At 37.5% G+C, this 25529-nt stretch overlaps 1 protein-coding gene across 18 annotated transcripts in view; it reads right to left on the reverse strand.

The window, feature by feature from the left end:
• ADGRV1 (adhesion G protein-coupled receptor V1) overlaps positions 1-25529 on the reverse strand; it is a 310923-nt gene that overhangs the window by 121546 nt on the left and 163848 nt on the right. For 17 of the 18 annotated variants that reach the window (XR_007201087.1, XR_007201088.1, XR_007201086.1 and 14 more), the window contains one exon: positions 829-945. Coding sequence is in view for 13 of the 18 variants with exons in the window: in XM_048292637.1 (XP_048148594.1) it covers positions 829-945 (117 nt within the window). In the remaining 5 variants the exon portion in view is untranslated. Of the gene's footprint in view, positions 1-828; positions 946-25529 lie in introns of those variants that run through there. The other variant, XM_048292643.1, reaches the window with a different exon arrangement.

Consider the following 25529-nt stretch of genomic DNA (forward strand, 5'->3'; position numbering starts at 1 on the left):
TTATCTTCAAATCAGTAATCCATAACTGATTTGATTGTTCATGGTGTTCCATATTAGTTCAATTGTTTTTTCCACCATTTACTGTTCTGTAATATATCAAATGCGCAACAGAGCTGTGAGTAGTCTGGAGTACAAGGCTGATGAGGAATGGCTGAGGGACCTGGGGAAGTTCAGCCTGGAGAAAAGGATGGGGGGACATGGTTTAGTTGTGGACTTGGCAGTACTGAGTTAACTGTTGGACTTGACGATCTTAGGGGCTTCTGCAACCTAAAAGATTCTATGATTCTATAAAAATTCTGGTAATAATTATGAATACATATATACTGTATTTTAATGCAAACTTGTGAAGGTATGCTTGTTATGCTATACCAGTTTAATGACTAAAATGCCACTGACTCAACAAATTACAGTATAGTTTACATTTACGCTTCACCTGTAAGAGACGGCTTCAAAGGACCAAATAAGAGATGTTTTGAAAAATTATTAACAGTAAGAAAAATAATTCTTCAGTGTTCTGAGACAGTAACTTCTTTACAGGATGAAATAAGATGAGGACATTCTTACATGGTTGCAATAGGTAATAGTGGAAAAAGTCTTTTGTAGTGTTTGTATATTTACCCTTGGAGTTGTGTCACTCTAGGTTTAATAAAAGCCATCTAAAGTTTTGGCCTTCTAGTAGCACTGAGTTTCGGTGCTCTATATCTCTCTCTGTATATAGATATACAGATATGTATATATAATCACTACAATATAATAGAAATACAGTCTACTGATCAGTTACTTTTACAGGTGTTTTGGGGAAGTGATAAAAAGGACTAAGATACCAACCTGAATAAGCATCCAGCTGAACTGGCAGAGGTAAAGGTAATGGGTAACAGATGCAAGGGCAAAGCAGCTTTCCTCTGAGATATGCTGGCTCATGTAAGCAGAGGCCAGAAATGAAACCTGTAGGGGAAAAAAATGAATACATGCATATTGGAATTAAACAATATTAATTTAATATTAACAATAAGAGGAAAAAATTAGTTTGGAAGTAAAACATCAGAATAAATTACTATTTCAGAGACTCAGGAAACGTATCTTGGACATTTAAAATTCACCCAAAAGAAGTTATGCTTAAACACTCTCAACCCCTAAAAAAGCTTTAAACTTTTTGCAGACTATCTAATATCTCTTTGTTGAGAGATGTTAGCTGTTTACTATGACCTGAGATTAGTTTAGCTGGTTAGAACATGGTGCTAATAATGCCAAGGTTGTGTGTTCAATCTCTGTATTCACTTAAGAATTGGACTCAGTGATCCTTGTGGGTCTGTTCTAACTTGGAATATTCTGCAATAGACAAGTAAGTTTTAATTAGAATGAGTTACATTGAGTTGTATTACTCTGATTTAGTATGTTGCTGCCTTTTCTTTACTTGCTTAGCATGAACAGTTGGATTTGCTGAAGCCTTAGATGACAAGCTGTGGTCTTACACCTAGATATGTTTTCGGCTGGAATGGAAAAGAATATTGATTCTGCACTGATGTTCTTGTTGTTGCTAGATAATATTTATCCTAAGTCGAGGGCTTTCTAATTTCCCATACTCTGCCAGCTAGCAGGTGCCATACCACTCTTAAATTACTTATTTTTACAAATCTGACACCTGAGACTGTGCTATGGGAAACCAAGGGTCGAGCCTGAAGAATGAGGAAGCACACCTGAGAGGGAGGGTGTGTTTGCGCAAGGAGTCAGGAGAGGCACCCATGGGCCATATGGAGCTGCCCACTGTGAAGGTACTCCAGTCCCCACAGTGACAGTCTCGGTTGGTGTGTGTGTAAGTCCTTGAATGGTGTGAGAATGTTCAGGCAGAGGCTTCTCCTTTAACACATTTCACCTTTATATGACGAGACTACTGAGAGGTTTAACATTGATTGTTTAAAATTGTTCCCAGGCAACATTAGACACAGGTTTTGTAATTGGGGGTGGATATTTTCCTCCATAAAACTAGAAGAGATGTTACCTTCTAATTTGAGTAAATCCAGATTTGTTATCAAGTAAACAAACAAACTCAAGAGGCATTTATTGTCTTTATGCCGTCAGACACGCAGTAGTAACACAATACCTCAGCCCATAAGATAGCAATACTGGATAAAAGGAAGGAAGCATTTATTCCTTTGTCTAATACCATACCAGGATTTCACATTCACAAGGCAGTTACAATTTGGGTTTTTTCCACAGATATGCCAAATGTGAAAGGACTGTATGTTGGCTGGATAAGTAGTCAATACATTGTCTAAGGAACAAAGGTATTCCAACTCTGACTGCAATGAATTCATGGCTAGACAATTTCAACATAGCATTTTAAATTAAAACACAACTCAGAAACCTTAAGCTCTGTCTTCTGTAAATTTCTTTACAGAAGAAATAGTTCTACAAGCAAAATTCCTAAAATAATCGAAGTGTTCACATAAAGAAAGGTTCCATTCATCCACTGTGCTGAAAACTTTCTCTTTCCCTGACAAAAAATCCTACTATTTTGACCAACAGCCCATTGACTTGTCAGTAACAGAAATTAATGGTCTGTACAGACTGATTTTATGTACATAAAATCAGGAGATGGGATAAGTAAGGAAGTTAAAGTAAATTAAGTGATTTGGCATATATGTGAAATCTGTATTTACAACAAAATAGCTGTATGGTACTGGGTAGCCCTTATACAGTCTCTTTATCATAAAACCACCCTTACAAAGACAGGATAATGTTACCACCACGAAATGGAAGAATAACAATGAGCAACTGGGGAACAAGTGGACTAAAAAAAAATATTATGAGATGCATTTCAATATCTAAAGGGGAAAAAAACCCAATTTAAGTATTTTATGTGGGATTTATCAGTCTTCTGCTAGGAACTGGAATCTAACCATGGCCACATAACCATTCAGTTATTAGAAGGTTAACACACAGCTTAATATAGACTGTTCTTTGCGAAATTCTGACGGTGCTAAAAGAAATCCCATCATCTGGAGTGAGCTAAACACAACTGAAATACGTCTGCAATAGCTGCCATCCATGAGGGATAAACAAGTAGTGTTTGTGGAAACAACCCCATAGCACCAGCTCTCTCAAACATTACCAGTAGTAATTCTTGTAAAACTTGAGCAAATGTTTCTATTGGCAACAAGTTTCTGGGTGGAAAGGCTTTACCATCTTTTGTTCTCCGAAGGCTTGTACATAGGTCAAGGACAGACTGTTAGGCTAGAGACAAACAGGGGATGCAAACACAAAAGCAGACTGATAGAGTCCTGGACATATGTTTTTAACACCTTTTGGACTGAATGTTGGCTTGAAAGCATTTTGCATCTATAACCAAGAAACTGTAATTCCTAACAGTCTCCTCTGCTTCAAGAATAATAAGATTTTGCATATTAAAAAAGAGGAGTATACAATTATATCATTTTCCAATTAAAACAATGCAAAGAGCCCAAATATTTGCTAAAAAATACATATCTTTGATAGAAACTGACTGTTCTTAAAGAAACAAGACTGCAATATGGCTGGAGTAATCCCTCAGCTAAGAATTCACTGTAAAAAAGGTAAAATAAATATAAAATTTTCATAGACTCATTATCTTACATCTTGGTTGGAATATACAAATGAGAGTTGGTTTATAACACAAAAACCCCCTCAAACCAAGAAATGTGCCTTCCCAAAAAACTGTTCCTTACACCTAATTGCCTCATGTCTTCTGTAACTCAGTTATTACCTGTAGAGTGCAATCTTTTGTAACAAGGAACCTATTACTTTAGTAACAAAAATATGTGCCATCTATTGGAACAAGTTGTTCCCTCTTGGATCTTTAAAATAAATGCTCCTTATAATACCAATTGTCCAGCACTCTTTTTAAAGAGAGTTCTTGGTTTAAATAGCCCTTTTCAATCTTTGTATACTGACATCTAGTTCTATGCTGATATAATGCTTCTTCCTCGTACTTGTCAAGATGATCAGTCTTGACCCAAAATGATTTGACCAAAGGATAATTTCTTAAATCACTCAAGTAGCAGGCTGATACTTTTATTAATTTGACTGCGAGGATTTCACACCACATTGAAAATTATGGTGAAAGCATATCATTCAAAATATTCCCCTTGATAAAGTGAAAAAAAAAAAGTTAATAAAATATGATAAAGAAATACGCTTCTGTTTAACAGCAAAAGGTTCTTTGACAGGGTCCTCATCTGACAATCATTTACTTAGTTAATCAGAGGACACTGCAATTCTTTTAAAACTTTAAGACAATTATCTAGCAATTACTTCAAGGAAATTATTACCAGGATATTCCATCTAAGTCATCAATACCAAACTATAACTGAATAATATGAGATGATTTACATAACTGTATGTTCCTGTATGAAGAGTATTTTTGTACTGCTGTTTCCAAGTAGTAAGGCTGTATCTGAACATCACTCCTCTGCTAGCTGAGATCCACTCCTAGTTTCCAGCCTGAACCTCTTCAGGGTCAGTTTATATCTGTTTTTATTTCTGTTGTAAATCTCTCAGGTTACATAGGATTTCCTCCTCCTTGGGGTTTGTACTACCATGAATTCATGGAAAGCAGTAGTAATCTCCCTCAGGCTCCATTTTTCAGGGTTAATTAAGCCACTGCACAACACAGTACTCTGTAGAGATGCCTAAGCTGATTTGGACCGCAAAAGCAGTTTAGCTCCATGAATACAGCATCTGCCTAGAACAATTTACCTTGTTTCTCACAGTAACCCTATATACTGAAATGTATGCTCACACATGTGAAAACTTGTCCTTGTGGGAAAAGTCTTTGCAGCTTATGCACCAATTTCATTGTCCTTCTCTATAACGGACACATTGATTTCAACCTTCATGAAAACACTTAGTCAGGGTTGGATGGTGAAAAGCTGAAGAGGTCTCACAAGATTCTCATCCAGCAGTTTTCTTATCTCACTATATACCATGCAAAAACTTCTGATCACAGTCATATATTTACAGAATTGTTTGGGTTGGAAGGGACCTTAAATATCATCTAGTTCCAAAATCCCTGCCATGGGCACGGACACCTTCTATTACACCAGGTTGCTTTAAACCCCATCCAGCCTGGCCTTGAACACTTCCAGGGAGGGTGCTGCTACAGCTTTTATGGGCAATATGTGCAGTTCCTCACCACTGTCACAGTAAAGAATATTTTCCTAATATTTAATCTAAACTAACTGTCAGTTTGAATCCTTTCCCCTTGTCCTGTCATTACATACTCTCATAAACTGTTTCTCTACATTTTCCTTGTAGGCTCCCTTCAGGTACTGGATGGACACAATTAGGTCACCACAAAGCCTTATCTTTTCCAGACTGAGCAATTCCAACTCTCCTAGCTTTTCCTCATAGGAGAGATGTTCCATCCCTTTAATCATCCTGGTGGACTCAGTCCAACAGGTCCATGCCCCTTCAGACCTCATTGTAGGTGGGGTCTCATGAGAGCAGAATGGAGGGGCCAAATCCTCCCTCTCCTGCTGGACACGCTGCTTTGGGTGCAGCCCAGGATACAGTTGGCTTTTTAGGCTGATACATGGTAATATCTCAGTGATCATCTTGTACACATAGCTTTCCTTCTTATTTCTAATCAACTAGCTCTTGGCATAGAATTTTGCTGTTAGCCTACAAGTTATGACTGTTTGACTTGTTCTAGAAAATATTCCTGTATTTCACACTTCAGCCTTCAAAGCTATTCACACCTTTCTATATGCTACCCCACTATCCCTAAGTGTCAGCACTTCTCTACTTTCTGCCATTGATGCATTTTGGCTGGGCATATTATTTTCTGTCTCACAAACCAGGGCTTTAGGATCAGTACAATACCTCTCTTTGTCACTCTCTCATAGTTGTCTTTTCCCGTTAGTCTGTCTGTTCTCAGATCTGAGTTCCTGGACTAATCTTCCTCCATTATTATTTTACTAAGTATGTGATACATCATGTACTTTACCATATTTATCTCATCAAAGGAAACTATCAGACTAGTTGGGTATGATCTAAGTATAAGCACATGTGAGTCCTATTCTCTCATTCATTTATCACTATTTATTATCATTTACTCTCATTTATTATCACTATTGACTTTTGACAGAATTTTTTTCTAAACTCTTAGATGCTTCTGATATTGTATTAATGGGCCTCCAGTTGCCTTTTTTTTTTTTTTTTTTTTTGCTATCTATTACTCTTAGTATATTATTTTCCAGTCACATACTGGCACTTGGAAATGAAGGATTTTTTAGAAGCACTTGCTTTGAGACCTGCAAGGTTTTCTACAAGTCTTTTCAAAGTTAGGATTGGGAGCTTTTTTGTTTCAAACTATGAATGCACCTGTCCTTTGGATGCTCCTTCTCCCTTGGAGAGGAGCATTAACCTTCACTCCATGTGAGGAACATAACCTTCACTCCATGCTACTAACTCTACACCATCTTGGCATTTTCTCAGTGGTGACCTTTAATATCATTATCTTCTCTGATGATGTGAAGATTGAACTTTTTTTTGTTGTTTGGAGTTACATCTAATATATTTACCTTTCCTGCCTCACTGCAAATTCATACCAGAAATTTTACATTATTCTTTCTTCATTTATATAAAAAACCCCACCCACCAACCAACCAACCAACCATCCAACCTTAACAAAAATTCCACACAAGAAGATGACATTATTGCCAACCAAACCAAATGTACAAAGTTTATTCACTGATGCCAGCTAATGATGTGAGCAAATCAATGAGCTTTCTAATGATTAAAGAATTTTTTTAACTCTAAGTTCAGAATTAGCAGACCTTAACCTGGCCTCGTAACAGAAATTTACAGATAAAATAATGAGTCTAAGTTGATTTTTTAATATTTTACAAAAGAGAAAAAGGAAAGATCAGAAGACTGAAGAAATTCCTTACCAATCAGGTAAAAAAAAATCAACAAAGAAGTTGTCTGAAAACTGAAATAAGAATTAGGTATGAAAAATAAGTAAGTGCAACACAGAGCACTAGTAATTCCAGTTTGTCATGGTAAGTGCTGAAATGCTACCACATGTTAGATTTTAAAATGAGGATACAGCACGTGACACATGGAAACAAATCTTGTCTTTACATTGCAACAGACGTAGAAGTACTAAACATCTTCTTTGTCCCAGACTTCTCTAGTAAGACCAGCCTTCAGGGATGCCACATCCCAGAAACTAGGGAATAAGACTGGAGCAAGGAAGATATACCCTTGGTGGAAGAAGGTCAGGTCGAGGAATAATTTAGCACACAGGACAGTGGGACCTGATGGGATGCACACATTACTGTTGAGTGAGCTAGCTGTTTCCATTCCAAGACCAATTGTGATAACCTTTCAACAATCATGGTGACTAGGAAGTGCCCAAAGACTGGAGGAAAGCAAAGGTCACCTGCATCTTCAAGAAGCACAAGGAGGAGGATCTGGGCAACTACAGGCTGGTCAGCCTCACCTCCGTCCTTGGGAATGTGACGGAGCAGCTAATCCTGCAAACAATTTGCAGGCATATTAAGGAGGAGACAATCACCAGGAGCAGCCAGCATGGTTTCACCAAGGGAAAGTCATGCTTGACCAACTTGATTAACTTCTGTGATGAAGTCACTGGCCCAATAGATGAAGAGAGAGCAGAATATATTGTCAACCTGGACTTTAGTAAAGCCTTTGACTCTGTCTTTGGTAAGATATTCATAGATGAGTTTGGGACTTATGGGCTGGAAATGCAGACAGTGAGGTTGACCAAAAACTAGTTTGAACTTGTTTGGAAAGTACTGTTTTTAAGTGGTTTATGAGACAACACTGCAGAACTGTTCAAAGAAGTGCAATGGAACTGATGAATTTCAAGCACAGTGATGAAAGAAAGATTATTCCTTTTTGAAAAAAAAAAAGAAAAAAATGTTAACAAAACTTTTTTTCCTTGCATTTGTGGCAAACCAGATCACATAATGTATTTCCATTCAGAGAATGAGCAACACTCAGTGAGGAGGACAGGAAGGTTTATCTGTTAAAAACCATAGGTAACTGATTAACCATGTTCCAGTCAACTCAAACCAGCCTGTCTTAGTGTTCTGTCGCAATTTTTCAGCCTGACAATGCAGTAAATACTGAAAAAAAAATTTTAAAAATACCTAAGTCTATCTGATGCAATATTAGCTGTAGTTAGTTGTTAAACAGGAAGTAAACAAGTTGTAAAACAGGAAGTTTCTGCACTGATACTGCAAATGTTAAAACCCGGAGGCAGAAAGCTAAAGAAAAGGTAAAAATAAAATAATAAACCAGTAAAACATAACATATAGTTTCAAAAATGTTTTCACAAGGGGAGAATAAATCTAAGAGCAATAATCTTTCCCAGTTGCAAGAAGTGACAAAAAGGCAGCATGTTGTGATGGGTCAAGATAAAAGGAGAACATCTTGCAATGCTTTAGGGAAGGAGCTGTGGAGAGGCTAGCCCCAGCAAATACAAAAGATCAAGCAGCTGATCAACAAACATTTAGCCCTGGAAGAGAGCACAGGGTAAGGTCTGACAAATCTGCTCACAACAGTTTCACTTTCCCATTTCACCAGGAAGCACTCGACCTCCTGCAGCTGAGAAAAAGATGCTTCTCACTTGGAGAAACCCACAGAGCAACTGGTCAACTCTTTTAAAACTTTGGAGTGTGCCTGTGAGGAACATGTCAGTATATTTATGCCACATTTTTGCAATTTATGTAAATTGCTGTTTCACAGTATGAACTCACAAAGCTTTAGACCTTCTCTTCTTCTAGACAGAAATGCCTTCTTATATGTCATACAGAAATGGATCCTAACAGTGGTCATTTAGTGTCTTTCACATCAAACATTTTTGTCTATTATCAATTTTATTAAATTGTCTACATGGAGATTGTCTGTCTTACAGAGATGGTTTACATGCATCTATATTAGAAAAGAAGAGACAACAAAGATCTCAACCACATGCTATCTATGATTATACCAATCCAATCTCAATAGAGGAACAGTATCAAAAACATAATTTAAAGTGCTGTTCCTTTTGTTGGACTTAATTGCAATGAACAATAACAGGCAAATAAACATATTTAAACTCTCATGTCCTTACGGAACTGCTCTCTTATGCTTTGAGTTTACTTTATATGGGTGAAAAAGGTGTTCCCCCCTTGAACACAGGGACACTGCTTAATAATAGTGCATATGAATCATACTTTTTGCTGCTGCTCAGTAGGACAGGACAGCACTGATGTGAGCCAAGTGTTCTTGTGTTTTGTGTTCTGATATGAGATGCCAGGACCAAAAAACCAACAAAGGATGCACAAAAACCTGGAGAGATTCATGGCCACCAGCAAATATTCTAAGTCACTCTTACTGGAAAAAGTAATGATACAACATACAGTATGTATCAGAACACAGAGGAAAAGGTTATATAAGTTAGAAGATTCAAAACACAGTATTTAACTGTGTGAAAAGTTCAATAACTACGTTTTCATTTCATATTTATTCTGTATTAATATTGCTAAAATGAGCAGTTAAAGTTCCTTTGTGAATTAATGTGAATGATAAATGACTTCACTGGTCATTAAGTGGTTTATTTGTGAGGAGTGCTTGGTTATTGACACCACAAAAAATACCCATACATGTGGGTTAAGCTTTATTTGTGTCTTCAGTTAAGTCAGTGAACATAGACATTAAAAAATAAGTACTTTATAAACAGTAGCACCATAGTCTTACTCTATAATTTGTGTGCATTTTGCATTTTAGAGCTATTTTTATGTTTATGATTTATTTGCTTAGACTGTTTATTCTATATCACTGCAAACTGACATTGTAAGAAAATCCAAACAGCTAACTAAAATAAAATACCTTGAAAGGTTGAAATGATATTTACAACAGTGACCCACAGTGCTTTTGTAAAGATGTTTACACTTTATTAAGCAACAGCATAACTGGAAACCATTTTCAGTAGTGATTAGACATCAGTAACCATGTTACTCATTCCTTTCCCCCAGCTCAGCAGGATGGTAGCTGGTTTCATGCTGGGTTTGATCCCTGCCCTCTTCGCTTCCCATTTTTAGGCTCAGAGACATTGTTTTCCTTCTCCGAGCAAGGAGGTAGCAATCTGAGGGTGCAGGATAGGGGTAGGAACGTGTGGGGCACCATGATGTGAAGCACAGCAGCACACAGCTGGCTATGCAGTTGAAGTTAGCTATTGGGGAAAGACTGGGGTAGTTCACACCCTCCTCAAAACAAGCCTGACACAAACATCTGACTGCATGAGGTCCTCTAACACAGTTTGTCTTCTGCTCCAATCATACTGTACCTTACAAAGAATATGTTGAGGAAAAATAAGGACTAACATGCTCTTATATCCTAACCCATTTAGATTTATGTACAGATTCAGAAAAATTTATCTGGCATAGTACCCTATAAAGAGTTTTTATCATCTTCATTTAGATCTGCAACAAAGATACATGTTGCTTTTGTTACTCATTACAGAACAAGAGCCAGACATCCTGTGTCCTACTGCACGATTCACAATAACACAAGACTTCTAATGCAATGATGCAAAGAGAAGTTGAAAAATCTTCTTTGTAAAACTATAAAAAAAATTATCTACAGTCTTTTCCAGGTTCAAGTACTCACACGGAGCTCAGGGCTCTGCTCTGAATATGCTGATTTGGCAGGTCCAAAACAAGCTCCTCTGATGGACTTTGATTTTCTACCATAAGATCTATGTCATATTGTTTTCTGTCTAGAAACCTGAGCAGATCTGCTATGACACATTAATTTACTCTAGAGGCTTCTCAGGTTGGATCTATATTCACTTATGGGCTGTATCAGGAAAAGCCTTCAATAATGTGGCTTCTCACTTCCTACATTCCTGGATAGAGTTTTCCTTAAAGTTTAGGTATAAGTTTCCTGCAAAAAGTACACACAGATTTGATGACATGACCATTTATGAACTCTAAACTGAATTTAGGACTCTATCCAGGTCCAATGATATGTGATGTTGGGTAAGTAAAATTACTGCAAGGGAAACACATCTGATAACCTCTGATCCTTTATGTAAATAGTTCAGAGTGGTCAGTGCCCCATGTCCCATGGTCAATGCCCCAAGCCTGACAGTATTTAAGAGGCATTTGGACAACACCTTTAAAAATATACTTGAACTATTACTCGTCCTTGAAGTGATCAGGTATGGGACTCTATGATCATTGTAGGTCCCTTCCGATCAGAACTATTCTTATTTTTTGTACTCTAGCAATAACCTGAAGATAAGAAATATGAAATTATTCCACAGAACCTGGATGCTGGCTGGAGTAACATACAACTCTCTACCTGCTTGCCTGCAGATTTCCCCCCTGTAGGAGTTACAGCACAGGGTAGGGCAGACACACCATAAACTGGGGTCCGGACGCAACCAGCATGCAGCCATGGACAATACTTTAAGCATGGTACAAAAGGTCTCTCATGTTCCTCTATAAGGCTAGTCAGTTGTGAAGGACAAGCTGTATGTTGTAGTCCATGCTAGAGGAAAGGGATGCAACCTGCTCTAGTGGAAGGTGTCTCTGCTCACAGCAGTGGAGTTGAAAACTAATAATCCTTAAGCTCCTTCTAACTCAAATCGTCCTGAGATTCTGTAACTGTTTATTTATCCTCTTAAAAAAGAAATAACCAAGATGTAATTGCAGATGAAGAATGTCTTCTGGCTTCATAATGCTTCAGTAGCAAACCTCTGCCTAAATATTAGCTCCTCTACACAGCTCTGAAATTACCTTGAGGGCCTTTTTCTTTTCTTATCTATTTTCTATTGTCTTTTTAAAAGACAATAGGTTAAGCAAAAACTCCTAGTAAAATGGTTAATGGTAATCTGAGACATATTTACAGAATCAGTGGCTGCATACGCAGATCAAGAAGCAGGTATACTAAAATTGCAACCCCTAACAGAAGGCTGGTGATAGTAAATGATTATTATCCTCAGCAGTACCTCTCTTGGTAGAGTGCATGCTGTCTACAGTCTCAAAAAACCCCCAGAGGTTTACATACAGAGAGAGAGATCTTCACAAGACTATGGGATCTGTCTTCATTTATTGGTTGGAAGAGCTATTCTAACATGAAGTCTGGTGTCAGAGGAAAGAATATTTAACTGAAGCAATTCGGGTTTTGCCAGAAGCTTTAAAACATAAACACATTTACTTAAAACAAATAAAGCATTCTTCATCAAGGGCTAATAGGTAAGTTACCTAGTTCTACTATTATTTTCAACCTATGATATCAAAGAAATGTTTGCTTATTTAATTGCATGTGGCAATATTTCATCCAGATTCCTTCTAAATACAGCCTTGAGAATGATGAGGGTAAGTCCTATAAAGAGTGGTTGAGGAAGCTGGGATTGCTTAGCCAGGAGGAGACTCAGGGATGACCTTATCACTCTACAACTGCCTGAAAGGTGTGAGTCACCCTCTTCTCCCAGACAACTAGTGACAAGATGAGATGACACAGTCTCAAACTCCAGCAGGAAAGGTTCAGGTTGGACAGTAGGAGGAACTTTCCCACAGAAAGGGTGATTAGACATTGGAATGGACTGCCCAGGGAGGTGGTTGAGTCACCATCTTAAGAGGTGTTAGAGAAAAGATTGAATGTGGCACTTAGTGCCATGGTCTAGTTGACATGGTGGTGATCAAAGCTTGGACTCGATGATATTGGGATTCTTTTCCAACATAAATGATTCTGTGATTCTGTGAATTCAGTGATCAGTATAACTTTTTTTATTATTATATAGAAAGCTTTAACTGCTGTTTTCTCTGTGCAAAAGGCTTCATAATTGCAGAGCAGCAGCAGGTTTCCCTACCTAGCACAAATAGAAAATAAAATCCTTTAGATTTTATTGTGCTAGTGGAAAGATGGAATTTTTAACCCACAATTATCAATGTCACTTAGTAACTGCATGGGCTTTAAAAAGCAGTAAAGATTTAAGGTGATTCCACTTGAAGATAAGGGTTTTCAGATGTGTATAATAAAATCACTGGGACCATACCAGCTAATGTAGATTATTAATAGCATTAAATAATGTCTTAGTAGTCATAATTTATCTGTTCTTTACAGACTCACCTCATCTCTAAAAAAATGGGGGAAGGAACTGGGCCACTAGTGCTCTGAGCATTAACTTAAATAAAAACAGACAAAGAAAGAAAAATGCACTAAATATGCCAAACAATTAAGAATCCTAGAACTGTATCTACCCCAAAGCAATAGCAAAGATTAGTATTAAGTACAGCTTTTAGTACACAAACATTATTGTAAAAATAAATTACAGAACATGGTTCAAATATTTATAGAATTCAGAAGGTGGATCCTTCTGCCACGGACTTTGTTAAGGGGTACAGACTGAATCACTTTTTCAAACACAAACACAGAAACTTCCTTATCTAGCTAGAACTTGTGCTCTGTGGTTCTGCCAACATGTGAAAATGAACTGCAGAGAAAATCAGTTACTCCTAAAATTACTCCAATTGTCTTCACACAGTGTTATTTAAAATATACTAGTGTTTATTCTGGAATAAGAGCATGTGCCTATGAAATTGGTCTGAAAAATTACTCTGTAGTGCTACATTATTTTGATATTTAGGGACTAGAACTTCCAATGAACATTAGAGAATATAATGTTTTCCGTAATAGTTTCTCATATATATAATGAGAATACAGAACACATTATCACATTATTTTCTTTTATTAAGTAAGTGGACTTGCAGATAGTAGTCCCACTCTGGTCTGGGTTGCCAGTGGCTGGTCAGCAGTGCCCAGCAGGGGAGAGAAAGCACTGAATGGCCCCAGCCCACTGCTTCACCTGACATGTCCACCCTGCTGTCCCTGCTGTGAGGAGGGTGCTGACCCTAGATGAGCCACCTTCATCGGCCGCTGGAACTGCTTTGTAAGCTCCTGCCCTCTTGGGAGGGATCTGACACCATCTTGTCCCTTTGTCGTTCAAGCCACATGGCCACTCCTAACAGGTGTCATCTTGGGAAGTGTATTTCCAGTGTTTTGGCTCTGCTGACTTATACTCAGCTTGTCATTGACCAGGACCCCCAGGTCTCTTTCTCTGTCTTGGCTTTCCAGCATCTCATTTCCCAGTTTGTCCATACATCCAGGGTAGCATCATCCTGGCCAGACTCTCACTTTATTTGTTTGCCCCTTGATTCTAACCCACAGGCTCTCAACTGTGCCATTGCCAACTATGAGCTCCATACATTCTATCCCTTCTGTTACAAACAGTGCCACCTCCCAGCCTCTTCTACCCTGCCTGTCCCCCCTGAAGAGCCTGGAACTGTCATCCAACAGGGCACTCCAGTCACAGGACTCATTCCATCAGGTTTCACTTATGCCAGTGATGTCAAATCTCTGGGATACAGCAAAGCTTTGAGCTCCTCTTGTGTTTTCCTCATGCTGCGTGCATTAGTGTAGAAACATTTCAAGTGTGGTACATTGTAGCCAGCACCTCCTGAAGTAGATTGGGAGATCCCATTGCTCATCACTGTTAAGCCTGGTATTTTCCCCTTCCAAGTTAGTTTAACGTTCTGTCAATGAGCTCAAATACCTCCTGTGCTAGAGCTCTTTCTTCCCTCTGATAAAGATGTATCCCATCATATGTCAGTAGACCAGGTGTTGAATAGATCATCCCATGATAAAAAAGCCCCATTTTTTTTCAATTACACCAGCCCCAGAGCCACACATTGACTCAATGGATCTGCCTATTCCTATCAATATTATTCCTAATAGGACAGCAATTTTTGAACCACTTTCTGTTTTATTGTGTCAAAGTGAAACCAGAAAAAGAATCTGAAAACATTCCAAATTTCCAAACAACCCTCTTGAACAAAAATTGCTTTTAGACAATAATGTATTTAACAGGTTATTAAGACACTAAAGAATTTTCAGGTTCAAAAATAATGTCTTCTACTGAACATTCTATAATAGTGAGGAAAGCTTGTCATATGTAATGATCATACTGTATTTTTAATTATTTTTAAACTGGTATCCAGACCACTCTATGTACCACTAGTTGAGTGCCAAAAAATGCTGCAAGAATAGAAAATCTTCTGTGACTTTGTGAGATGTATACTGTATACTGCTGTGCACTGAAGGATTCCTCTCAAATCATAACTCACATACAGCATTCAGCATGAGAAGGATAAATACCCATGGCTTAATAATTTTTTCTGGGATTGTTTTAAATACTGGATATGCTCCTGCCACTCACTGCACAAAGACTACTTTTATTTGATATGACAGAATCAAAGAACTTCATATCTACATTCTTTAAAATGAGCTAAGCTGATAGCTGCCTAGCCCAGTTTACATTTATTCTCTCAGATGACTGCAGCTCCTCTGCAGGTCAGTTGCTACACAACTTAGAGCTGTTAAAGTTCAGCAGGCCCAAAATCATGAATATTTCTCGTGTGTGTGTGGTAATTCTGCAGGCAAAAAGAAGTTGACAGAACACAGAGTTCTGAAAACCAACTTTGCAAAGTGTATACTTAGATCACATATACCATGAAAACAGGCTGAGCAGAGCAGCTTTGTATATATGAACACATGTAAAAAAGCAAATACCCTCTCTGCTTAACTGATAGTTCTAAAGCAATTAAGCACATTTACTTTCAAGTCAGGAACAAGAGCACATTTTCTGCAACCTCTCTTTTCTAGGAACATGCAACTATCTTTCTTATCTTTTATTGCAATGCCAGCCAAACATATTTGTCTTAAACACTACATCTCTCAAACCTGTCTCCTTACAGAGTTTGCTCTTGTATTTAGTTTCAACATCTTTCTTGTTCCTACAGAAACAGGGGTATTTTTGCTGTGACCAAGTGTTTCATGCTTGACTATACTAATATTAGCAACTGCTCTCCTCAGACCCCTCACACATGTTAAATTAATCAACACCAAAAGGCCAAATGTACATAAAGCAGCTTATTAATTTATTAACTGAAATGACCTCATCACCATGTTTTGGTTTTCTGTTTCTTCTTAATATGTTTATGCAGTCAAATACTATCACTGAAATATTTTCTGAACTCCAAACTTGCACTAATTACACGCTACTTGCTTTTTGACACCATAGCAAAACTGAATTTTTTCATTTCAAAGAAAACAATTACTTTAGCTCCTCAGTTAATCTCATCTGTGGAGGCACCTTCCAACTCTCCCTCTCTCCACCTCTCCATTATGTCACCCACCTCCAGGCCACATTTGCAAATAGCCTAAACACATGTCCACAGGCCCATTGGCACAGTGAGGAGAGAATTTCTGCCATGCATGGCCATTGCCAATGTTGTTTAAGGTCAGTTTTAATTTGTATTGTATCTTCAACACAGATGTGACTTCAAATGCCTTATGCTTTAAGTCAGCTGAATATGAGCTAGGTCCAGATAAAAGCTGCATAGTTTGGCTAACACTGTGTAATACTTGAGAAAATAAGTCTTGTTGAGAGACCAAGTCCCACATTAGTTTGAATTAGTAGCTTTGAAACAAAGCTACTCTTAACTGCAGCTAAACAGAGCTGCCCTGAGTCCAGTTTGAAGCAAAAGAAATGTATACTTATCTCTGCCAGGAAAGGACTTCATAGGCATATCCTTGCTTTCCAAGGTCACACAAATAAAATGTCCCTGGGTAAGATTAGGTTCATATGCTTCATTTTCACATTGCATGGCCACCTGGAGGGGAATTTTTAGGAGACCCATGGACTTGCTCGAAAGAACCAGGTAGGAAACTGGGGAGGACCAGGGTGAGCTCTGTATTGGTGGAACGGCCACTGCTCACCCAGGCCCCCTGGTGCCTTAAATCAGTCGCTTTTCCAGTCCAAAATGGAGTATGCTGCCCACGAGGCCCTGATGGAAACATTCAAGTGCAGGTGCATGCCTGGAGGAAAGACCCAGGGAACAGGAGCAGATAAAAGAATGGTGACACATGTGCCAAGCTGGGGTGTTCCACTTCCCTGAATTTAAATGCGGCTGAGACCACACTGGATCCTCAGGTGGTGACTATACACATCTCTCTTTCCTTTTTGTCTCTCTCTCTCTCTCTCTCTCTTTCTTATCCTACCTTCTTCTTCTCAAAAGTTTCTGTTCTAAAGTTTGCAAGTTAAAGCTTGTTTTGAAACTCCTGAGAATTTTGTTGTTTCTCTAGCACACAGCCCAGAGTAAATCAAACAACCTTCCTCTAAACCTGCCAAGTGGACCAAGGCATAACAGTTCAGGAAGAAGTATTGGGGAAAAAAAAAAAAATAGGGATCTCCTAAAATTTTCCTGCAATTTCAGGCTTCCATGATGGCTCCTTTGGGTCACTGGCAATAGACAAAACTGACAATTTGGTGAGTTAGCAAATATGTGTAAAGCACCTAATCAGTAAAGAAATGCAGAAGTTGAGGGATGCTATCTGCTTCTTCAGCTCTTCATTACTAAAAATGTTGGCAAATCAGAAGTTTTATCTAGTTTCTCCAACTGTGTTGCTGGTGTAAAAAACCGTATTATCTCGTCCTACAAATTGTGCTCTGAGCAAAATGCAGCTACAGCAGTATTACTGCATGAAACATAACTTTGCATGTCCCTCTGAACATGTATATCTCTGCCTTTGACTGGATGTAAGCATACAGCATGAAAACACAGAATCAGGCAAATGGATTAAAAGACTTGGTGTACAGCATATGCCAGGCTAAACCTTTCCTACATAGACCCAGATCCCTCACTGCAGATTTTCCTTTGCTTCTCTGATTTGCACACAGACTGCAACCAAACTCAGAATAATATTTAGAAGCAATGTGAATGTAATCAAAAAACATAAGGTCTTTTTACTCTACAGGATTAGTCATTTAAACCATTCCTTGTTGTGAAGTATAAATTTATATAATTGGAAAAGGTACTATTTTTCTATGTTTTACTGCATTTTTGAGTCGAGTAGAAATGTCAAACTCTAAAGTTACAAAAATTAGTATCTATGCAGAACAAATGATCCCAAAATTCTGTTCATAGTTTCTCCCTCTCACAGTCTCAACCCCATTACTTAATGCTTCATTTGCTAGTATCTGTAGCTTATTAGAGATATTGATATGACTGCTTTTAAGACAGAGCATCAATTCAAAATGTTTTAGAGACTAAAATACAAAGTTCCCTTTCATTGTCTCCTTAGGTAAATTACTTGTAAATAAAATCCACATGGAATAAGTATAAAAATCCCACATGAATTAAATTTAAGAAATGTCAGTCTTCTGAGTATTTGGATTGGTGTGTGGGTAAAGACTGCCTCTCAGTGGGCACGTCTGTTTGTGTCAAAATGAAAGTCACCTAAGTAAACTGTAAATCCACCACCATCATATGTGTTCTAGTGAGTTTGTCACTGTCTAAATAAATAAACCTGAAGAAGATTGCCGTCAAGCATTTCCCAAGAAATTCAGCAATTCCTATGATTTACCGTACTTTTGTACACTATTACATGTGTCATAACAGGATCACAGAATCACACAGAATCACAGAATCAATTAGGTTGGAAAAGAACTCTGACATCATCAAGTCCAACTTCTGACTGAAAACTACTATGCCAACTAGACCATGGCACGAAGTCCAGTCTTTCCTTAAGTGACTCAACCACCTCCCTGGGCATCCCATTTCAATGTTTAATCACTTTTTCTGTGGAGAAATTCTTCCTAATGTCCAATCTGAACCTCCCCTGGTGCAGCTTAAGGCTATTTCCTCTCATCCTGTTGCTAGTTGTATGGGAGAAGAGACCAACCCTCACCTGGCTAAAGCCTGGAATTTTTAAGAGTGATAAAGTCACCCATGAACCTCCTTTTCTCCAGAGTAAATAACCCCAACTTCTCAGCTACTCCTCACAAGACTTGTGCTCCAGACACTTCATCAACTCCATTGCCCTTCTCTGGACACATTCAAGCACCTCAATGTCCTTCCTAAATTGAGGGGTCCAAAACTGAACCCAGCACTTGAGGTGTGGCCTCACCAGTTCCCAGTACGGGGGGACAGTCACTGCCAGTCCTGCTGGCCACATATTTCTGACCCAGGCCACCTGGGCACAGCTTGCTCATATTCAGCTGCTGACAACCAGCACCCCCAGGCCCTTTTCTGCTGGGCCACTTTCCAGCCACTCTGTTGCCAGCCTGTAGCTCTGCATGCGGTTGTTGTGGCCAAAGTGTAGGACCCGGCAACTGGTCTTACTGAACCTCCTGCCTTTGGTCTCAGTTGACCTTTTGAGCCAGTTATATGAAACGGAATTCCTACACTTAAAATACAGGAGGCTTTTCTGGGAATAAAAAGGATTTTTTCAAGCTGCACACATTAATAGTGATCTTTTCTTCATATTCAAGTATACTTAGGCTAATTTTATAACTTTTTTCTTTTTTTTCCAGAAAATATGAATGTCAGCAGAGATCTTTCAAAATGGCCATGAACTAATCATTTTATCAGGAGCATTAGCTCATTGCCCCCTAACCAACACCATGGGTAGATAGCCAGTGCTCTGCTGTCAAAACCCCAAACTTACTACATGTCTTTCAAACAAAATTAAAGATGCTTGCTTTGACTGGAAAATTAAAATCAAAAACAACCACCAAAACAAAATAACAAACAAACAAAACAAAATACCAAAAAATGTGTAAGGAAGTAAATAAATAAAATAAAAATAAAATAAAATAAAATAAAATAAAATAAAATATAAAATAAAATAAAATAAAACCAGCAGGCAATCACTTCTGTAATACTCTGATGACAGTGAGTATGTGAAAACAAAGACAATTCTGAAGAGATTACTATGAACTAAATAAAGTCCAAACAACTCTTTATTATCTTTGATAGCATACTCTACTGTTTGACAGAACAACATATTTTATTTCGTGTTGAAGTAAGCAGTTCAACAGAAATGACATAAAGTGAGATGGAAATTAGTACATTTTTATAATTATAGTGTTATTTTTTCCTGTGTTTCTCTCTGAATTTTGATTTTCGTTTCTAGTAATTTTATTACACTAATCTCTTTCTTCTTCCAGAAATGTAATGCCTTTGAAACTTCATTATATTATCCTCAATCCCACAAAACTTCTTAGTCCCAGGAAGCACTTTTGCAAATATCTACCTTCACTCAAAGGCTTTTTTTTTTTTTGCTATATTTAAACAACAAGACAGAACATGCCAAACAAAACCAAAACTGCAATTTGCTTTGGGATCAGACTAAATGATGCAGGAAGGGATGGGTGGCACAGATGTCGGAGAGGGAAGAAGCATTAAGAAAAAATTAAAGGGTGAAATAAAGTTGCAGAGGATTGGAGGAATTTTAATTGGAGAGTTTGCAATGCAGTATTTCTAGAAAGTCTGAATCAGAGCACAGATGGAGAGGAAAAGTCATAGGTTATGTCCTCCAGGAGAAGGAAATCTTTGAAGCCCACCTGTTTTCTTGAAGCCCAGATGTTTCTAGGCTCAAGTCCTGTGATTACAAGACATTTTTGAAACAGAGTTTGGTAATGTTCTTTGCCCAGGGCTGACAAAAATATGAGCTAGCTGACCCCTCTGAAAGGTTAGCAAGCTACAGAACTTGGAGGACAATGTAGTTTTAGCATGCACTTGGTATTAGGACACTGCTGGGCAGTGCAATCTCAAGCTCTATGCTCCAAGAGCAGTCAAGCATGTTTCCATAATTTTTTTTCTTCTAGAAGCTTTTTTCCTCTAGTCCTGAACTGACCCTAACAAAGGAATTAAGCCAGACTGTTGAAGCATGAGTCACAGAGAAGTTGACTTGAAAATGAATATTCTTTGGCTTCCCCTTTACTCTCCCTTTTCCCACCATTATCCCTGACTTAAAGTCATTGATTGCTCTTCTTCCTGATATGCAGTATAACAATCAAAATATTTTATTAAAATTAAACATAGAAGCAAGATACTTGGAAGTATTAAACCACCAGATGTAGATACAGGAAAGAGATACAAAGAAATAAACCAGAAACAACTTCAAAGGACACAGAAAATTAATATTATTCATGTTTTAAGGAACTACAAAAAAGAGGTTACCTAGCCCTTAAAAATTATGACAATATACAGAAGCAGTACAATTGCATGCAGCAATAGTTTGGAGTTGACTTTTCATATTTAAAGAACCTAGAAGAGAGTTTATTCTCAAACTGACTATCCTCTAAGACAAAAAGCTCGTTTTCAATGTCACAGAAAGTTCAAAACTGTGTTCCATCTTAGTTAAAAACCACCTTCTTCCAAAAAAACCTTCTTCCAAAAAAATATTAATAAATTATTAGTTGTGTGATAAGTTAATGATTAATTCTCTGTATGTTTTTCTCCTCTGGCATAATAATGTTGGAGGACAGCTAAGTAAAAACATTGCCATGCACTTGGCACTTATGATGATCAGAGATGTGCTAGTCTTTGTACGTGGAGCTTTAAGTTATTTTTATTTGAGAATCTTTAGTGTTTTCTGTGGGAAGAACTGCCAGCTATCAGCCAAGTTAAAATATTCTCTACTTGTCTTAAAATATTTTTTCCAGATAATCAGACAACTATGCTACAAAATGTATTTGGAACTTTCAGGATAGAAGCAATATTATTAGCTTTATCCAGTTAGTACATTTAAATGTTTTTCACATTTTTTGTGCCACTAAAGAGAATTAATTAACAGCTGGAGGCTGGTTTGTCAGTTTTGAGACACTGTAATAAATCTGTCATGAATGCCACCATGCAGGTATCTTTCATGCTTTTAATAAGAATGTTCATTTTCTTTCCTTTTGAATTTTAATGTCTTTTTATTTGCAGTTGAAGGAAAGAAAAAGTGACAAAGACCAGTTACAAAGGCCTTTGGTATCATCTGCAAGCAGAAGGTGCATGTGAAAAGATTACTAACTGCTAGGAGACAGCACTTCCCAAAGGAGTAGGCACTGAGTCTGTCAGTGGTGCTCTGGGTACAAAAGAGTACCCTAGATGTCAGCAACAGGTGGAAATTTATTCATACACAAAAGGGATGATGAATACAGTTTATGGATGATTGGTATAAACTCAAATATCTAAAGTGCATAAGCTATAATATGGCTACTATATTAATAGTATCGTGTGTTTAGGTATGGTGCAATGTAGTGTAGTATAATGTAACATGTAAGAGGGAAAGGTATGTGTTCTACTGGACCATCTTCCATTTCTCCCCATGAGGAAACTGAAATGAACATTGCTTTAAAAAAGAAAGAAAGACCAAGTGACTGAAAAATATTCTTGCAGTAACATGCACTGAGTACAGATATCAAATTAGGAAGTGAAATTATAATAGCAAATGCTGTCAGTGCCCGACAAGAGTTCATCTCACCTAAAAATTCAGTGACAAGTGAAGTTTCTGAAATTCCAGAAAAGATTGGCATGAAAGTATGTTGGGTTTATACATGCACTGTGACTTCAAATATGGCTTTTGTCTAGCAATTTACAAAACATAACTCTTAATTCTGCTGCTCTTTGCACAGGCTGGTATAAACAATAGATTCCTTATCACCATTTTTTCTGACTAGTGTTTTCAACTGCAGGTAAGATATGGCCAGCACTTGCTAAGGAACAGAGTCGTTTGGTGAGACAGGGAGCACCGTTTACTCAATTTTGACCTCTTTATGTAGCTTGTCTTAAATATTCAACAAAACTCCACCTCATCCTTGCCCTCATCATAATAAATTATAATTGTTGTTCTTTTTTTTTTTTTTTTCCTAAGAAGGAAAAAGTGGAAGAGCTCTTTCTGAATCCAACATTAACTAAACAATCATAATTACTATTTGTTATATGCGGAGTCCATAGAGAGGAATGTTTTTCAGTGTAATCAGAAAACAATTTTCATCATTTCATACCTTTTCCTACTGGCATGTAGTTTGGAGACAGGACTATGGCTCTTTCACTCATGAACTATCTCCAGTCTTCACTACTGAAGTAGAAAATATGGTTAGTTCTTAAGATACATCAGTTTACTGGAGTAGTTTGTATATTGTAAATGGTTTATAATTACTGGAGTAGTTTGTATTTTCCAGCATAAAATGGATAACAAGAGAAGAACAAGAGACTATTTGAAAAATTATGCTTGTGGACACAAATTAATGTTCCTTAACAATTATTTCCTCCTCCTGCTTTTGCCCCGTCTCCCTTCCCTGGTTAGTGGGAAAACTACCAATGGAACTACTGGCACCAATTCTGTCTGATTCTGTTCCAGTTGCTGACCAGAAGGAAAAGTCTTCTTTCCTGTGGAAAAAAGGTTGAAGCTTCTGGCTCCAGTATAATTGTTTATAGCTCCCTAAAGTATTCAACTACTTATTCAGTCTCCGTAAATTTATATGCAGAAACAAGAGGAGATATTTATATGTAGCCACAGCATGTTTTTTAGCACTGCAAGGGCTACCATAAGTAAAACCTCTCTGGCTTTATGGTTTCAACTTCTTTCTCAAGGGAGGGATTTTTCAGGAAAATAATTCATTGCTTGAGTGGAGGTTAATGGCATTGTTAATTTATGAAAGTCATCATCAATAGTTTAAAGAACTCTTTACTTACCCTGGTCAATCAGTAACAGCTAACCACATTATCAGACAGAACTGTGTAAGTGATTCATTCCAAATCTCCAATAAACTTCTCAGTAGCACATGGAAAATTACAAAGTGTCTGCCCTGTGGTAAGAATCTAGCATCCTATCTACTGTGGAAAAACCTAGGAAAATACATAAGAAAATGAGAGAGGGCTCTGCAGGCAGAATTTTAAACAGTTTCAAGTGAACTATTTTGATAAACATAAAAACTTGCCTATATTTACATTTATGTATATTAAATTTCAAAGTGGCTACTATTATTTAAGGAACCTTGTTTAATTATTAACATCTTAACAATGAATATATAAGACCAATTTAAGAACAGGCAAGTAGAATACTGCCTGTTGAATAGCAACCCTGAATAAACCTTCACAGACTTGAATTCCAGCAGAGACTCTCAGAGAGTGAAACTAATTTTAACGGAAAATTTAACAGAGAATTTGAGCTCTTGTCAATGGGAAGCTTTTAAAGTTTAAGATAGAAATGCCTCCTCAGAGTGGGATCTTTCAAAGAAAATCCTAATTGATAGAGAACTAAATATCTGGAAAAACAACTCAGAATGTAGTATAGATCTTAACTTTGGTTATTGTATCAAAGATAAGGTAGGATTATAGACTTGGCAGACAAAAATTGAGAATTTTTACTGAGAATATTCTTATATTGTGATCTTTTTCACATTAAGTAAATATAGCATTGGACTGGGGCTGAAGGAAACCAGGTTTGAATCTATCCAGGTTCTGCCCTACCCTAATGTAAAGACTCAGAGAAGCTAAAGAATGCTTCTCTGCCTCTCACTGTCTCTATCTGCAACACAGATATTTCAAATTTTTTTAAGCATATTGCAATGGGCTGTTTAAAAAATGATGCAAGTATTACATGCTGTAGCTGTGCTTATTTTTAAAACCATCTGTCACTTGAAAGAAAAAGAGACAAGCTGTCATGCTTGAGCCATGCAAGTCTATATTTCAGACCTCTACTGACCTAAGGCTACAAAGATAAATAAGTTATACCATAATTACGAACAGTGGCTAAACATCAATCTAGATTCCAAAGCCAAAATACAGTTCTCTTTCATTAACATAAACTTGCTCCAAATTAAAGAAACTAATTTCAAAGGTCTACAACACCAGAACTAAACATTGTCACCTTTGAGGGCCACTTTATGAACATTGTCCTTGATTTGTTAAAGTTCATAAATGGGCTACATTCATACTGTTTGTTATTAAAAAAAATACTGGAATGTTAAACCATGTGCTAGAAGCTTACAATTTACAAATATTTTGATACCATTTGGAACATCAGCCTATAAAAATTAGCATACTATTTTCCAGTGGTGCTTTCATTTCTGTTTTTCCTACCATAGCGATAAGAAGACATCAAGGACCTTCCATGCCGGGAGGTTTGCACTTAGCTTCTTCACAGTATTTGACTCAAGAGACACCCAGCTGGATAACTTTTTGTGCCAAAACACATGATCAACTTTTGCCTAGAGTTTTGGCTACCTTTACCATAATACCATAGGCATAGGCAAAAAGTCTACGCTGACACAGCAGTATCAACAAAAAGGTACACGTCATGCATTTTGAATTTGCAACATGTAAGTAGAGTAGGGATTGACTGATTGATTGACAGATTAACTAGGCTCAGCAGAAGGAATGGTCACACATCATAAGGTAAGAATCTCAGATAGCTGAGAAGTGATGCATATTGGTGGCCAGAGTACCTGATGAGTTCCCCTTGCTTAGCAGTTTCAGCCTGGAAGGCTCAGGTATGGCTGTCTTGTTTCAATGCTGCTTGGCTCTCTACAGCTCTGTAGAGTTAGGATGCTGAGTATTTTTTTTTATTATTTTTCTTTACCTGTCTGAGGAAAGCACCTTAAAAAAATACAGTGTATATCATCTTTTAGTATA

Source organism: Corvus hawaiiensis, chromosome Z (assembly GCF_020740725.1).
Source record: "Corvus hawaiiensis isolate bCorHaw1 chromosome Z, bCorHaw1.pri.cur, whole genome shotgun sequence".
Taxonomy (NCBI): domain Eukaryota; kingdom Metazoa; phylum Chordata; class Aves; order Passeriformes; family Corvidae; genus Corvus; species Corvus hawaiiensis.